The sequence below is a fragment of the Trachurus japonicus genome, chromosome 13 (assembly GCF_045865225.1).
Source record: "Trachurus japonicus isolate A0001 chromosome 13, Traja_1.0".
Classification (NCBI taxonomy): domain Eukaryota; kingdom Metazoa; phylum Chordata; class Actinopteri; order Carangiformes; family Carangidae; genus Trachurus; species Trachurus japonicus.
The window spans coordinates 41,082,829-41,100,975 of NC_140919.1; the positions used below are offsets into that span (position 1 = coordinate 41,082,829).

General features: G+C 43.2%; 1 protein-coding gene across 1 annotated transcript in view; it reads left to right on the forward strand.

Annotated features, from left to right (window-relative positions):
* ltbp4 (latent transforming growth factor beta binding protein 4) overlaps positions 1–18,147 on the forward strand; it is a 104,481-nt gene that overhangs the window by 19,483 nt on the left and 66,851 nt on the right. Inside the window, exon 5 of the mRNA XM_085796719.1 lies at positions 6,938–7,222. Within this exon, the coding sequence (XP_085652845.1) occupies positions 6,938–7,222 (285 nt within the window). The remainder of the gene's footprint in view (positions 1–6,937; positions 7,223–18,147) is intronic.

The following is an 18,147-nucleotide window of genomic DNA, read 5'->3' on the forward strand; positions in this document are numbered from 1 at the left end:
GAGTGAGACTGTAGCAACATGGTGCGTTTGGCGCGAAAAAAATTTGGCCTTTTTTAACGTTGATTTGGCCTGTTTTATAATATGAATACCTTAAGACTAAAAAACGTCGATGTGGCCTGTTTTAACACGTGTTTTGGCTCCCAAGAGGGCACTTAAGCACGCGTTTTGGCTCCCAAGAGGGCACTTTAGCACGCATTTCAGCTCCTAGAGGGCACTTTAGCACACGTTGTGGCTCCTAGAGGGCACTTTAGCACACTTTAGCAAAAAATTTGGCCTTTTTTAACGTTGATTTGGCCTGTTTTATAATATGAATACCTTAAGACTAAAAAACGTTGATGTGGCCTGTTTTAACACGTGTTTTGGCTCCCAAGAGGGCACTTTAACATGTGTTTTGGCTTCCAAGGGCACTTTAACATGTGTTTTGGCTCCTAGAGGGCACTTTAGCACACATTTTGGCTCCTAGAGGGCACTTAAGCATGCGTTTTGGCTCCCAAGAGGGCACTTTAGCACGCGTTTCAGCTCCTAGAGGGCACTTTAGCACATGTTTTGGCTCCCAAGAGGGCACTTTAGCACACGTTTTAGCTCCTAGAGGGCACTTTAGCACACGTTTTGGCCCCCATGAGGACACTTTAGCACGTGTTTTGGCTTCCAAGAGGGCACTTTAACGCGCGTTTTGGCTCCCAGGGGGCACTTTAGCATGCGTTTTTCAACAATTGGGCCACGAACTGCCCCCGACCCTGTGCACGCCACTGACACTGACGTTTTAAACATGTCTGATGAACCCAGAGGAGAGAAACTGATCTGAATGTAAGCAGTAAGCCTGGATGATGCCATGCCAGTCAAAGGAATGGACTCACTTAAAGATTATTAATTATGATGTATTAATTTCAATAACTTTTATTATAATTAAGTGCAACTCAGTGAGTGAGTTTTCCCTCGGGGATGAAGGGAGTATTTACATCCACCGTACAGAGCTGTAAAAGTGTCACTGCTGTTTTGACTGGGAGCTGTGGTCATAAATCCGTCTGACCGCTGCTGAGTGCACGAACACCTGGAGCTTCTGGAAGCTTCTGTTGTTCAGGATTTCATCTGAGCCCAGTGGAGGTGATGCTGAAGGATCCAGTGGTAAAACAATGTGAAAGCTGGCAGTGAAGCCGTGTGGTGGAGGGGTGGATATGAAATAGTGGTGTGCATCTTCACCGGCCTCACGATTCGATTCGATTACGATTCACCAGCCTACGATTCGGTTCAAGCTGATCATACGATACATTCCTCAACTTGCTATGCTGCCACACAGGACATGTCTGTATGAGTCAGCAGTGTAAAACTCAAGGATGTGCGACATTGAAACATCCTGAATGAGTGACAGGCAAACAGCCAACCATTTAACAGCTTGTAGTTTGGTTATTTCCAGGTGTGGTAGAGGAGATGTTAACTAAAAAGGACACGTTAGCTCGCCGGTGAACTCCACGGACGTCCGCCAGACACGTCCCACTCCGTACTGTACGCCCGACTCTCTCTCCAGCTGTCCTTTCAAAATAAATGCGTAAAAATCCCGGAAAAAAACGTTTTCGTGGCGGCGAGAAATTTAGCGGTGGTGGTCGCCACCAAATTCTCTATGCACAAATTATTTGTTTGCATTTAAAAATCGATTATGTGACATAACTGCATCGATTCTGAATCGTCCAATTAAGAATCTCGATGCATCTTTGAATCGATTATTTCCGGCACCCCTAATATACAACTAGGTAACATACATGACACTGTGAGAAACATATAATAGGTCCTGGGATAGGCTGGGCCGTGATGGATCCACCTGCTGGATCGTTCATAGACCCTTTGCAATGGGCCGGCCAGGCTGTGCCACGGTGACACACTGGCAGAGAGAGCTCACTTCACCTGACTGCTGTGTTGTGCTGTCTCCCTTGTTTAACCTGAACACAGAAACTCAGGACTCACTCACTCCGTTTACACCTGGCATTAACATGCGTCTCGTATTCAGATTGTATCTGGATACAATTTGACTGGATAGCATTAATATGTCTCCAGTAGGGATGTCACGATTATAAATTTTCTTTGTACGATTATTGTCAGAGAAATAATCACGGTGTTACGATTATCACGATTATTATGCATTAATTAATTTCACAACACTATGAATGTGTAAAATCAAATATAGTCAAAATATAACTACATTACTCATTGTTTACACAAAATATTTCAAGTATCTATTAATATATGACCAATTATTAATCCCCAGGGGAAGTGTTTGAAATATTCAGGTCATAAATTGTCATCTATACCAAATGTTTACGTTTATTTTAATCGTTTTTTGTTTTGTTTTGCTTTTTTTTTTTTATTAAAAATGACATGCTAACATTTAAATTCCTACCAATTCAATGTTACGTTAGATAAATGGACCAGTATCTGAGCATTTACCTTTATTTTGGCTGCACATCTGCCGATATGGTTCCAACATCATCTTTTTTGGGAAGTGACGGTATTTAGGAATCTTTACGATTAAATAATTGTGGCGTTTAATACCGCGATTAATTGTGAAAACAAGTAATTGTGACATCCCTAGTCTCCAGTGTCCACATTGAGATCTGACTGAGATCTGATCACATATCAGTGGCTCAGGTGGTAGAGCGGGTCGTCCAATGATCAGAGGGTTGGCGGTTCGAATCCCGCTCTGTCCCGGTTGCTGCCGTAGTGTCCTTGGGCAAGACACCTTACCCACCTTGCTCCTGATGGGTCGTGGTTAGCACCTTGCATGGCAGCTTCCGCCATCAGTGTGTGAATGTGTGTGTGAATGGGTGAATGTGATGTATGATATACTGTAAAGCGCTTTGGGTATCGTTTCCGATGGAAAAGCGCTATATAAAATACAGACCATTTACCATTTACCATTTACCATATTTGCGTGGGTAAATAAAAAATAAAAAATAAAAAAAATAGCAGAAGAAGGAGAGAAGCTGATAGCCCTCCATGAAGTTTTGTACGCACTTTTTTTGGAGCTTTTCGAAGTGGTGGAAGAAGCCGTCTTCAATATCTTGTACACTGACCGCTGCTATCCATCTGGCTTGTTTGTTCTGGAAACCATAGCGCGCTGCGATGTATTTCCTCCCGCGTAGTTGTATGCAGATACAGGACACATTATGTGTTCAATCTGGTCACAACACGTCCCTGCCCACCTTCGGAGGTGGTTTGGCCGATCGGATCACAATCCGTCCTCTATGTGTCTCGGGTGCGTTTACACCCGTACCTTCATGTGGTCAAGCTCTATCTGATTGCAATCTGATCACTGAAAACACATGTTAAAGCAGAAGTAAGCGGAATGTTATATAAGTCTTAAATAGTTGTATCTTCCGACAGCAATCACTTCTATAGAGTGTTTGGTCTGAAACACGGGTCTGTCAGTCACTCTGCTCTGCTCTGAGCCCAGGAGAAAACTTTCCTTGTATCCTACAACCTTTATCCAATGAGGAGAGAGAACGGCATAAAGGGGCGGTCCTCTCTGTGTGTGCAGCCAAGGGATGCGTGTGAATATGGTGACGTAGGGACGAGGGCGGGGACTGCTAACTCCATCTGCTGACAGGAAGTTAGCCAAAACCACCGGATCGCTGACTTCTGCTTTAATGGTGTAAACAGACAACCAGAGTACCCATGAGCCTCGGCTGCTGCTGCTACTGCTGCTATAATGAGGTGTGAATCAGAGCAGAATTTGAAATCATAATTAATATAATGTGCTCAGAGTGTTTCTACTGTGTTCCACTGCTCATGTTTATTGTTGTTCTACTTCACTGGCTCACTATACTGGTATGTGTGTGTGTGTGTGTGTGTGCGTCCGTGTGTCCGGACATGAGCTCATAGACAAACAGCAGCAGAAACAACCGGCCTCTGTGCACCGCTGAGGCCCCTGAGGAGGGTCTGGGGTCCCACAGGGAAACCAAACGGTCCCACTGTTAGAGTTCAGTTTCTCTCGTTCAGCCCCAGTTTGTGTCTCCGGCGTGTTATTATCGTTATCACTGAGCTCAACATTACTCACCTGAACAATAAATATAACTGGCATCCTCAGATAAACCCAAACGGCTGTTTAACTTGATGCATTGCTGTTTTGCATTCGCTCGGCTTTTCTGTTCATCTGGATCAAAAATATTCCACTTTAAGAAAAAAAAAACAGGCACTCAATCTCTGAGGCGGAGGAGTGGGAGAGCTGAAGGAGGAAGATTTAACACACTTCAACCAAGACTGCTGCAAAAACAGAGATGAAACACACACTTTTAGAAAAAAAAGAGACTTCCCAAAGACTTCTTGTCTTTGAAGTTCAACCTTTAACAAACATCCTCCTGTTTTTTCTGTTTTTTTTTAGGTTTCTCCACAGTCAGTGATCCCGTGAGATCAGTCTGTATATCCATGACAGAGCTGATCATAGATGATTCAGCATTCTTCAGTTTACTAAAATATAAACAAACAAACATGGGCTAAAAATGCGGCACTAATTGTTGAGCAAAGCCTAACTTTAATGACAACATGAAGCTTCCTCTTTCTCGTAAAGTTCATATTTCTACATAATTAAAAACACTTATGTGACATTTTCCAAATGTAGCTGAAAAAGAAAATCAGTTCATTCCACTAGAACTGGCCTTCATCATGTTTTCCTCTGCAGAAATGGACCCAATGATCTTAAATTGAAGTCAGGACTTTGTGCTAGAATCAGACGAGGATAACAGTTTGATTGAAGGTTTGGACTGTTTGTGATTTTCCATTGCGTTTATTCTTTATAATTAATCAGTTGGTCTATAATAATCACTACACAAGCCAGAGTGGCATCTTATAACAACTTATTATCATTCAGTTTTTTGCATCAACAGCCCAAATCCCCAAGATTGTGAGAGAGTGTAACTCAAATACAGACACAGATTGTCACATTGGAGAAACTCCAGTGATCGTAACGATGACTAGATCCTCAGAACAGCAGATTGATGATAATTCCAAGAATAATGTACAAAGGTTACTGTTCTTCAACTCTCACATTTTAGTATTTAATGTGTTGTTCTGACTGTGCTGAAGCGTGCGTCTTATCTTCCATCTGCAGCTCCATATTTTCCCTCTGACCCTCTGTTCACAGCAGAATCCCACAGAGAACGGTCCCTGTCGTCCAGTTTGAATAAATTATACTAGACTCAGAAAGTGATCATAGGCTTATTGAGCCGTACTGTTGCAAGCTCTGGCTGATTATTATATGAATTTATGAATTTATATTTATTACAAGACACATTTCATATTTAGACACCAAACTAAATCATCAGAGCACAGACAAAACCAAACAGAAAACAGAAACCACATGGAATTCACATAAATAATTCACTTTTTCTTTTTGACCAGGCACTTTTTATGAAAGTAGCTATAATAAAGACTTCTTTTCTGAAGAACCGTTCCAACTTTACCTCATCATCATCATCAGCCCAAAACAACTCAGGTTTCACATTTAGCATTTTCTGAAACAAAAACTGCCTGTTCTGGCTTCGTCATATAACGGACAATGAAAAGTGCAGTTCATCCTCGATTACATTTAGATTACATAATGTGCATAGTCTTTCATCCTCAGGTACTGAGTTAAACCGACCTACTTCTATTGCCAGAGGGAGAATCCAGCCCTCAACTGGGCACATAAAGATCTCTTGGATCTATCCAATGGCAAAGTCACATCGGGTTCTGAACAATATACATTTTTCAATTGGCAACAGGTTCTGAGTTTTGGTTTAAACCAGATATCATTAGCCCATTTTTCTTTATACTCAAGAAATAACTTATGCTTCACAAAATTAACATTACAACGCAAACCATAAGTGAAAATATGCTGTTGATCACTGATCAGCCTCGCTAAAAATAGCTTTCATGTCACGATGCCAAGGATAGTTATGTGTTTTATCCCAGTTAAAGACTTTTTTTGGCTATTCTATCCTCGAAGATAAGCGATTCCAAAGCCTAAGCATTTCCCCTTTCTGTTAAATCAAACAGGTTTCCCAGCCCATGTCACCTTGGAGAGCCAGAGCAGGAGTTTTATTTATGCACACCTAGAAAACAACGAATAGCTCCACTTTGAATTGAATAGCTTTATATGTGGTGGTGGTGTTGACACATCATACTTATCCATGAAGGAGAAATAGCCCTGTTGTCTGCTCAGCTCTCGGCTCTCTGCGACTCACTCTAACTTGAACATATTTTCGTATAGAGTCGGACCCTCTGAAACCAAAAACCAGGGTTGCATCATCGGCCTGACATCCTCTAATGTCCTGAAGTGTGTTCTGAGACTGTGAGCTGCACACGGAGAGATCGTCTCTGCTGCTCGCACCAGAAAAACAGGAGTGAAGGAGTGAGAGAGAGACTCATACACACTCTCATACGCTCCCTCTCTCTCTCTCTCTCTCTCTCTCCGTGTGGACTGATGGACCAGGTCCCTGCTAAACATTTAGTTTGGAGCCGAGCCCAGTCCTGCACACTGCTTTCAATTATCTCTCCCTCTCTCTCTCTTTCTCTCTCTCTTTCCCCCTCTCTCTGTTGTTCTCTCGCTCACACTCCGGACTGTTTAGTGCAGAGAGAAGGAAGCGTCTGGTCGTTTTCTTCCTTCCTTCCTTCCTTCCTTTCCTCCTTTTTTCCCCCTTCGACACTCATTTTCACTCCACCTCGGAGTAAAAGAGAGAGAGAGAGAGATACAGGAGGAGGGTGGTGGGTGGGGGGGGCAGGGGGGGTGGGGGGGGGGTGACGTAGAGGCGGAGTGGAGTGGAGTGGAGTGAGAGAGGGGAGAGGTTTGGGGAGTTTTTTTGGACAATGCAACACGCTCAGAAACTCTTCTGGAGCACAACACTCGACATGCTGCTGCGGCCTCAACTCTGCTGCGTTCTGTCCGTCCTCTCCCTCGTCTCTCTGCCAGCTGACGGACAGACGGCCGTGGGGGGAGGAGGAGGTGGAGGAGGAGGAGGTGGAGGAGGAGGTGGAGGTGGTGGGGGTCTGGAGAGGATCCAGGTGATGTTCACGCCGACCATCTGCAAGGTGCGCTGCAGCCAGGACCGATGTGTCAACTACTGCGAGAGGGGCAACATGACCACGCTGTACAGCAGCAACGGGGAGGGAGGAGGAGGAGGAGGAGGAGGAGGAGGAGGAGGAGGAGGAGGAGGAGGACGTAGAGACGGAGCTCACGGACCGGGCTTCAGAGTCTGTAAGTGCATCTTTTTTTTCTCTCTCTCTCTCTGCCGTGTCCCACAGGTGTCCGCCTGTACATCTCTGTATCCACAAACACTGTCTGATCCTGGGTCAGAGCACTGAACGTGAACAGGTTTATATTCCCGAGCAGCTTCACGTGTTAGTCCTGCTCTCGTGCTGCTCAACAGGCAAAACATAGAGTATTGAAAATCAGATTAAAGGAGACATATTATGTCCTCTTTCCACAAATTAAAATAGTTCCCAGGTGTGTTAAAGACATGTCTGTGTCATGCTTTGGTCAAAATCCCCCAAGGATCAAACATCACAGCTCTTTTCATCCTCTCACAACAGCCCTGTTCAGAACAGCTGGTTTCAGTGTCTGTCCCTTTAAATGCAAATGAACCACTGCTTGCCCCACCCCTTCTACTGGTACCAGGTAGGGGTGAGGTTATGCAAATTCGAAACCTAGTTACATCGCTGGAAGACAACTGATGGAACAGCTCGTAAAACCATGTGGATTTCAACCTAGGGAGCCTGCACATTAGAGATTTTTTTTTGTCAATTCTAACATTTTGGGGGTCGGAGGGAAAGACAAACACCCAAATATATGTTAAAGAGCCTTCAAAAAGTGATATTTCCATAATATGTCCCCTTTAAAGGTATTGTTTTATTGCAGACAAACATTCCACGTTAAATGCACTGAGCATGATTCGTAGAAACATGCACACGCACAGTTTTGGGCACGTTACTTTAAAAAAAAGTAATTAGTTATAGTTACTAGCTACTTTCTCCAAAAAGTGACTGAGTTAGTAACTGAATGGGCTTTATGCACAGCTCCACTACTTCCTGAAATAAGCCAGCTCCTTTATTTCCTGTCTAACATTATTGGACCAATTGATTAATCCAAGTGTGTCTGACCTCACAACAATGGTCAGGCACACCTGGATTAATCAGTTGGTCCAATAATGTAAGACAGGAAATAAAGGAGCTGGCTTATTTCAGGAAGTAGTGGAGCTGTGCATATTAGCCTACTACATTATAAAAGTAATTAATTACTAGTAAAAGTAATTATTGCGTTACTTTTTAATAAAATGCTCAAATATGTCAAATTACTTGGTACTTGCCCCCCCTAACCATCCCTAACCTCCCGTTTATCTGGAACTAACCAACTCACTCAGTATTCCTCCGCTAGGTAAGCTAGCAGCTAGCAGCTAGCAGCTAGCTTACCTGTGATAAACGGCTTTTTTCTGACTGGTTGATGGACTGAAAAATATGTGTAAGGAGGGATTATCAGTCTACGTCACTCTAGCCCCAACGACGTTCTACTGCGCATGTATGTCAGCTGCAGAAAAAGAGCAACAAGAGCCGCGATCATCATGTCTTGTTGTGCTGTTGGTTGCACTGTGTATAAAACACATATGTAAATCAGTAGATGATGAACTGTTGTTGTACGCTGACAACATCGCTAGCTAACACCGCTTTGAGTAGCTACACCAGATCCGTGGGGTAAACTTCGAGGTAACCATGACAACCGGTTCTTTCTGCAGTCAGGTTGCGCACGCATATTTTGTGACGGGACTTCTTGAGTCAAGTAACGGCAAATTTTATTGACGGTAACGGTGTTACAACGGGGTAAACAGTAGCCTAACTTTTTTGATTACTGTTACTGAAAAAAGTAGTGCCGTTAGTTAGTAAGGTGGTTTGTTATAACGCTGTTATTCCCATCACTGCACATACACAAGCAACAGAAATCTCCTTTCATTTTAGATTATATTGATAGTTAAACTGAGTGCAGCAGGGAACCTCGTACACAAAACAGCACAACAGGGGGCGGTGCGTGGCGCAGTGGTTAAAGCACTTTGTCCACTACACAGTTACTGTACTGATATGTCCACCACACATATAGTGTATGACAATCAACATCTTGCTGCTATGGGCACCTTGCACTTTGCCTACTATTTCTTTTTTGGTGTTCTGTGTTCCTCTATTCCGAATGAGGAGATGTACGTCTGTGTTTTCAATGTTGTCCCTCTGTTGTCCATGTGGCTACTTGTGCGGCGGTGTGTGTGTTGCCTCTGTGCCGTCCAAGAGTTCACCTGTGTCGTTCTATGTCTTGGGTTTCTACTGTAATCTGTATTTTTCTGCAAACTGTATTTTATTGTGATTGTATTGTGAGTTTTATGTTGGGACTACAGATGGAAATTAGCCCTAGTGGCTAAATCTGGTACAACCATCTCTTCTTTGTTCTTGATTAATGGTATTGCACACTGTCCCGTAATAATAAACTAAACTAAACTAAGTGGCCGCCCCATGTAGAGGCTACAGTCCTCAATGCAGACGTCCCGCGTCGGGCAGACCTTCCCTGCATGTCACTCCCCCTCTCTCTGCTTCCCCCTTTCCTGTCTATCTATACTGTGCTATCAAATAAAATAAAAAAAGGCGAAAAAGCCAAAAATATATAGCACAACAGGCCAGATGTTCCCTCAGGCTCGAACACACCTGGATTTGAAACAAAATCGTTTAATCACAATTGGACGTGTGCGGTCAGAGGATGATTGATGATAAACCGAATCGTCAGGATGGAAGACGAAGTTCCACGCCGCAGGTGTCGTGTAACACTTCACACTCAGTTTCCAACAAATGGCAAAAGCCGTCTGCGCCTCCCTCCCACCTGTTCACAGAGCACAGGGAGAATCTGAGGAGGAGAAAAAACTACCAAAGCCGAGCTCACCCGCCGCAGTGAATATCTGATCTCAACATATGAGGTTACATGTGTGAAGCGGCTCCAGCTGCGTCACGTGACCCGCAGCCCTTTGATGGTTGGCACAGTGCGGAGTTTTGAAACGCAGCCAGCCAGGGGAATAGCTGTGCAGTCTGAACTGATTCCAGGTCAGTGTTTGTTAAATCATTCCCGCTGGCAGTGGGTCTGAGCTGTCACAGGTTTCTGAACCGCACTTTTAGACTTCACACAGAACACAAACGCTCATGTGGAGTCGTTTTGGTTGCAAAACTGAAAAGCTCTTTCATTTCCTGCTGACAGTTTGTCAAATCATCCCTCTCATTTCTTTTTTTCCCAGCAGCCTTTGTTTGGTTTCAGGTATTTCTATGCAAATTAACCTGGGTCAGGTCGTGATCCATCCCTGCCAGCACTTTATTTGCTCTGCTGGAGAATAGCTGGGAACCATCAGAAAAGTCAAATGATCAATGCAAAAAGAAAGACAAAAAAAAAACAAACCTTTGGATATTGTCTGTGTTCTACTTTTTTTTTTTTTTTCCAGTTCTTGCGCCACACAGTGATTACATCAGTAAATCAGTTTGTCACATTCATGTTGCTCAAACACAGAAACACTCTGAACCTCACCGCTGCTATTTGCACCAAAAAAAAACACATTCTTTACTCTCAGTCAAACTCTGTCACAATTGGAAGTTTCCCAAAGAATCGTTAGCTTAATCTCTGCCATAAAAACTAAACTACAATGACCATGAATCAACTCAGAGATGAGAGAGAAAAGTGTCTGCAGAGCTTCACTGAGCTACACTCCTGCTGCTCCGCTTGGCCTGCGACAGTGGCTGAACATGGTGAGTCAGTGCAGACGGGAGCTGCTCACACTTTGACTACATGTAACAACAAGCACAAGGAACAGATTGTGGCAGTGCACGATGACTCACTGAGTCAATGGCAACACTACTGATTACTTTATATTACACTCCCCCAAGCATCATGGGAATTGTAGTGTTTTATCTGGTTTTTATGCCTTTATTTTGACAGGACAGGTGGAGAGAGATATGAAATGGGGATAGAGGAGGAGGGAGGGGGCAATTTCTTTCCTGCCCAGGGCTTCTGGCTTCTCCACCCAGTGGCCCTATTCGACGCCCCATGGAAAGTGCAGGTCTAAACCTCAGAATGCCATTTTTCAGAAAAAAAAGGATAACAAATAATGGAAAGAGCAACAAAAACATGAACACCAACTTGTGCCAAAAAGATGCAGTTAGTTTACTACATAATATACTACACCTCACCCCAAAAAAGTAATTATGAATGAAAAAAGCCATAAGAAGAATGAGTCGTCCTCTTGAGCTCTCATCTTATTTAATGGTCCATGGACCAGGCTCATTGTATTTACATGACAGTGGATGGAAGTGATCATTAATGCAGATTTTCTGGATATTTGGGAAATAAATTGAATGGAAAGTTTAGTAGAGAGAGAGAGAGAGAGGAACAAGAGGGGGCCAGAGGGGGGAGGAATACCAATGACATATGGCTTTCATTTATCATTAACTTAACCTACACACACACACACACACAAACACACTCTATACACTCATACCCATTCACTCACACACACATTGCAGAGGAGGAGGGAGGAGTTGATGACATCATGGGGTCAAAAGGTCAATCCCCTTGCCCAAACAGCTGGTCCTCCATCGCTTCTTTTTTCTTCTCACTGACTTAACTTTATCAGCACAATTTTTACAACACAACCCAACCTACTTTAACCTGCTTCATCTGTGTGTGTGTGTGTGTGTGTGTGTTTCAACTACTCCAGATGTTTGTATCTGGACCTGTTGCAGTCAGGATGGATGAACATGGACACGGCCTGTCCTCTGCTTGACTGGAAATTCCTATAATTTCTGTTGTGTTTCCACCATGAAATGAGTCAGTGACGACCACAGTTTAACGGGACATCTGAACCTCTTCCTCTCACCATCTCTCGCTCTCTTTTTCTTTCTCCCGCTCTGCGCTCCTCATTCTTTCCATCATGACCTCCGCCTCACCCGTTGCTTTCTATCCGTTACATTGTCATTTTTCATCCTCCCTCACTTTTCCAACAGAACATTGCAGCATTGTGTGATGAGTGATCGTTGTGCATATGGATGCAAAACCAGGTCCTGGGCTCGGTCCAGTGACCAGTCTGGTCTGGTTCAGTCTTGGGGCTGAAACAATCAGTCAATTTATCCAAAATTGCTCAATCGACAGAACAAACTCCCAAATATTGTAAGATCCAACAAGAGCAATTAATGCATGGTCAGAAGCAGTGGTGGAGGCTTTTATGCTTTACAGACCAAGTCTGTGACAGTTGGACAGTATCAGAAGCAGGCTGTGAAAACACTTCGCTTTCCAAAACTCCTCGTAGTCCCTTTAAACATACAAATGGAACAACATCTAATTAAATATGCACTAATTTGCATACATTTCCTGAACAGAAATCTGAACATTGATTGAAACCACTTTCAAATGTCTTGTTTTATTTTACTGATATATTAAACAGATATCCAAAAACCCCACTCCATAAATGAGAAAATACTATCACCAGCATTAAAAAAACATCTTTTTTTGCCATGTTTTTAGGAATACTAATACAAATTTGCACATAACATTTTTTTTTCTATGTATTTATTATTGAAAACAGACCACACCTGTGACCTGTATGCTTGGGCAAAGGGCACTGTGCAATTTAACTAGCACTTTTGAAAACGAGAAATGTGCAATTACAAACAGCATATGCAATAGGGGCGGTTGAAATTCACTAAGCACTTGAAACCGTGCAACAATATCAAGCACTGAATGCTTCAACTAGCACTAGTAGCACTTTAGCACCTTACACTTTAACATTTTACAAACTCAACAACATGGAAGATGTCTGGCCTGTATTCAATAATTTTATTACCTTTGTTGTGTTTTTTTATCTTCTTCTTTATTAAGATTTATCTTATTGTTACTTTTTCTCTATTCACACCAACCTGCCAATGGGACTGGAGACGGAAATTAGCCTCGGCTATAAACGCATGCATATTTACATAAATGTTTATCAACATGTATCTCCCATTTTAAAAAAAAAGAAAGAAAAAAAATCTGAAATATCAACACATCTCTGTGTGAAAACCTTCCGAATATAGAAGAGAGAGCAGTTATGTCATTTATGTGTAATGTAGAGAGCAGCTGACCAATGATAGAGCCCTGTATCTGTTTATACTGATGTCATTGTTTGGGATCTGAGGGGAAAGACATTGAGTCAGAGGTCTGCAGAGGTTTCAGGGGCAGGTATCAGCGCCTGTGTTGCTTGTGTGGTACAAACATGCATATGTTTACACAGGCTGCATGTCTGGTGTGTTGACGGTGCAACCTCCAGCTTTCTCTCTACATAAAAGTTTGCAGTTTACGTGAGTGTTTGATTTCTATTAGTCTGATTTATTACAAATAATGTCACTGAAACACCGGTGTTTCCACAGGCAGCTGCTAAAATAGAGTTAGAAAAAAGTATATTTTCTTATGTCTGTATGTAGTTACTACAATAGTGGAGGGTATCATTTCTCATTCATACTGTTGCTATGATGTCACGACAACCACATTTGATTTGATTGCTGTTGTCTGCACTTCCAGGAGAGACTGAAATTGTTAACAGAGGAGACGTTTTGAACAGTGCATGCTGATGAGAACCAGAGGTAGTGGCCACAGCAGGGGATGGGATGTGGACATGTCTCCCAGTACCTTCCAGATACAAGTGCAAAAATGTTATCTTTAATGAGTCAAAGGCATCTGGAGCTGGAGGAGAGATGAGTGGCCCAACACACGAAGATAAAAAATCTTTGATTGAACAGTTTTGATCGTGTTGTGTGTGTGTGGTGTAGCTCCGATATTCCAAATACAGCACACCACACACATAAATGATGACACACTAGAATCTCGTCCCCCACGCCAGAAATCAAACGTGATCTGACCAAGGGGGCAGTTGTCGGTCTGAGAAGTGAAGCTCACTTCCGCGTTCAAAAAACTGCAATCCCCTCTTCTTCCTCTGGGGGCTGGTGTCAGAAAGCAGCATTCTCCATAGACCCCCATGTTAAAATCGCCGATTTTACATCCTCAGTAAACATGTTAAAAGCCTGGTGTCAGCACGTTTTTTTGTCTCAATCGATAGTTTCTACCCCCGCACACACTCTGAGGGGGGTGAATTTTTTTTTAACTCTACAGTTTTACTGTTATTAGGTTAAAATTCTGACCAATTAGGGCGCGGAAACGTTGAGTGACAGGTCCGAGCAGCTCCGTGGACAGCTGCTTCGAGGCCAGTGGGCGGGTTCTCGGCCGGCCAATCCAACATGGCGCTGTTCAGGCCGCCATATTTGAGTCACAAAAACGACTCCCCAAAACCAATGGGTGATGTCACGGGTCCATTCTTTTTACAGTCTATGGATCTGACGTACTTTGTTGATGGTAGCCATGGAGACGTTAGCCACACCGGTTTGTTATGCTACATGTGCTGCTGTCAGCTCGCTTCTTTATTGGCGTCGGTGAGTCGGTGACTCAGGATTGTTGACTTCCGCCACACGCAAGAGTAACAAGTAACAAGTAAATTTGAACATGTTAAGAAAATCTTAAAAGCCTAAGATAATCAGGCAATTTTTGTCTTTGGTCGGAAGGGGGAAAAACAGGGGCAAAATCAGCCAGATTATCTTTATGTGTGTGGCAGGCTTTAGTAAACTAAAACGGGAGTGTGCCTATGTTCCCATAGCCCTATGTTCCCTCAGCCCTATGTTCCCTCAGCCCTATGTTCCCTCAGCCCTATGTTCCCTCAGCCCTATGTTCCCTCAGCCCTATGTTCCCTCAGCCCTATGTTCCCACAGCCCTATGTTCCCTCAGCCCTATATTTCCTCATTTCTAAGATTTTTTCTGTTCTTTCCAAAATTAGGCCCTATGTTCCCACATTTCCTTTATGATCAATTTGCATCAGATTTTATCCCCATTTCTCCCAATTTGGTAGTCAATTACACCCAACCTATTATCCAGTAGCAGTTGACTACAGATGTAATGTCGCTTTTAGCTAAATCTGGGAACACAGGGCTGACCCCTTCCAACACTGCTACTCCAACATAGGGTTGAATGATGAACCCTTATACCGAAATTAAACCCACCTCCAACATAAACCTGAGGGAACATAAACCTGAGGGAACATAGGACTGTGGGAACATAGGACTGTGGGAATATAGGGCTGTGGGAACATAGGGCTGAGGGAACATAGGGCTGTGGGAACATAGGACTGTGGGAATATAGGGCTGAGGGAACATAGGGCTGTGGGAACATAGGGCTGAGGGAACATAGGGCTGTGGGAACATAGGACTGAGGGAACATAGGACTGTGGGAACATAGGGCTGTGGGAATATAGGGCTGTGGGAACATAGGGCTGAGGGAACATAGGGCTGTGGGAACATAAGGCTGAGGGAACAAAGGGCCTAATTTTCAAAATTTTCAGTGAAAAAAAATTTCTTAGAAATGAGGGAACATAGGGCTGACCCCACTAAAACTGTAGCCGTAGCTGGATGTGTTGGTATTGACTCAGTTGGCTGGTGGAGAGTCATATCTAAGTTTTGCCATTGCTACAAAGCCAATGGCATCAAATCCAGCTGATGTTTTGTTTTTATCACTGTCATATCTTTTTTCTACTTAAAGCAGAAGTAAGCGGAATATTTGTATATTTATATCACAAACAACTCAATCGTATTTTTCATGCTGCATTCATGTGAAATTGGGCAGACGGCAGACGGACGACAGCCGCTGCACGTAACGGAATAAACAAGCCTCTATGTAAACAAGTGGTCCGTCAGCACGAGGCAAAGCAACACACAAGGCAATATGTTGTCATGGCGATGTGGTATTGTTTACCTGACCCACGTTTTACCGTCTTTCTCTGGACTTCTGTGACTAAAATGACATCTGGTTTGTTAGCGACGGCCGTCTGCCCGACTGCAGGTGAATGCAGCATCAGTGTAGCGCTCCATTCCTCCTCACTGCGTTACCGCGGTGACTGAGTTTCCGTGGTTTCCTACCGTCACGCTGCCACTGAACGGCAAATTCAGAGCTTACCGGAGCACTTCAGTTTGTTGATGGGGGGATTAAAAACAGACTTTTGAACGAAATAATCGATTTTCGTGAATAGATAACAGGAGAAGTTACGCAATGTCCCTTTAATCAGCTGTCAGAGCTGAATTAGTTGTTATCACTTTTTATCGACTCATTCCTGAGAGTTTGGTGTTTTGGTTCTGTTAATCCTCTGTCACATCATCTGTGTTTATATCATTTCATCTCTTTAATCTCTCCTTGTTTATGCCTACATGTACTCTCCTTTTTTTAACTAGCTCTCTGCTTTCTCTCTTTTTGACCCAGTTACCTCCTGAAACCTCCTCCTCTTCCAATCTGATGCAGTCCATCTGTGGGCGGCATCCAGGAGGATAATAATTAGGTCACTATGTTTACACTGACACACACACGCACATGTGCAACATCTGTTTGTGTGTGTGTGTGTTTTACCAGAGTTACTTGTAGAAGAGACAAACTTTCACATACAAAGTTTGCACACAAACAGTGTCGGGCACATTAGTAATAAGTACAGTAATTAGTTATAGTCACTAGTTACTTTCCCCTAAAAGTAACTTATTACCAGGAAAGAAACTATTGCATTACTTTTTTTATAAAATGCTCAAATACTTGGACTCGACCCCCCAACTCCCCTAACCATTACCCTAATCTCTCCTTTATTTGGAACTAACCAACTCACTCACTTGATGGACTGAAAAAAAAGTGCATATAACTCACACTTAAACCGATGTATTATTTTGTGACGGGACTTCTTGAGTCAAGTAACGGTACATTTTATTGTCAGTAACTGTAACGGTGTTATAAACTTTTTTGATTACTCGTTACTGAGAAAAGTAGTAGTACTGTTATTTCGGTAACACTTTACTTGAATAGGTATTCATAAGATTGACATAACAGCTGTCATAAACATCAATGAATACTTATGACAGCTGTCGTTAAGTGTCATTCGGTAAGTTATGTCACTTTTGATGCAAAGTTGACATTGTTTGAGATGTTTTTGTTCTGACAACTTGACATAAAGACAATTTAAACTGTCATAGCAGACCTAATGGACAAACTTTAAAAATTATGTCAAGTTGTCAGAACAAAAACATCTCAAACAATGTCAACTTTGCATCAAAAGTGACATAACTTACCGAATGACACTTAACGACAGCTGTCATAAGTATTCATTGATGTTTATGACAGCTGTTATGTCATGGTTATGACGGTTTTATGTCAATCTTATGAATACCTATTCAAGTAAAGTGTTACCGTTATTTCATAACACGGTTATTCCCATCGCTGCACACAGATATAGGTATTCAGATCATTTAGTTGGAGAAGGGTATGTAGAGATACAGTACCTGGGCCAGCCATGTCTCACTAGTGCAACTACACTGATAACTGCTGCATGTGGAACCTGTGGAGCAGCAGCAGCCTCAGTGCAGAGCAGGCTGAACAACACTCAATACATGATGCATCCCGTCGGGCCAGTGTGGTCATGTGTTCTCCAGACAGACGAACAGTCATGGCCCAAGAATCAAAATGCAATCCCAAGTACAACCCCCCCCCACCGGACTAGGGTCCAGACCACTGACAGCTAAGCTTCGGTGCATGATCTGCTGGATCAGCAGCTCCATGGGTCCTTGTTCCCTGCTGTCAGGAGGTGAAGATCAGCCAGAGGAACACATGCCTGTCTGCCCAGTCTCCTCTGCTGTGTGTGTGTGTGTGTGGGGGCGATGACTCGAGCAGGAAAGGCTAATGCTGCATTCGATTGCACTTGGAACTCGGAAAGATCCGACCTCCGAATCGGAAAAATGCAACAGAATGGCCCTTGAAGTCGGGAACTCGGTGGGATCGAAGCAGCCCGAGTCGGTCAGAATTACGTCACAGCAATACGGCGTCGCACACCGCGAGAGGTATTTATTTATTTAGGCTATTTATTTTCCAACCTAGACAATTAAGCAAGGGAGAGGTTATGAAAAAGGGAATATCGCCTAGTTCCAAGAGTTGACTTCTGCACGGCTCGCTACGACACATGCAGGATTCCCCTCGCTGCTGCGTTCAAGACTGTGTGTTGCAGAAGTGGC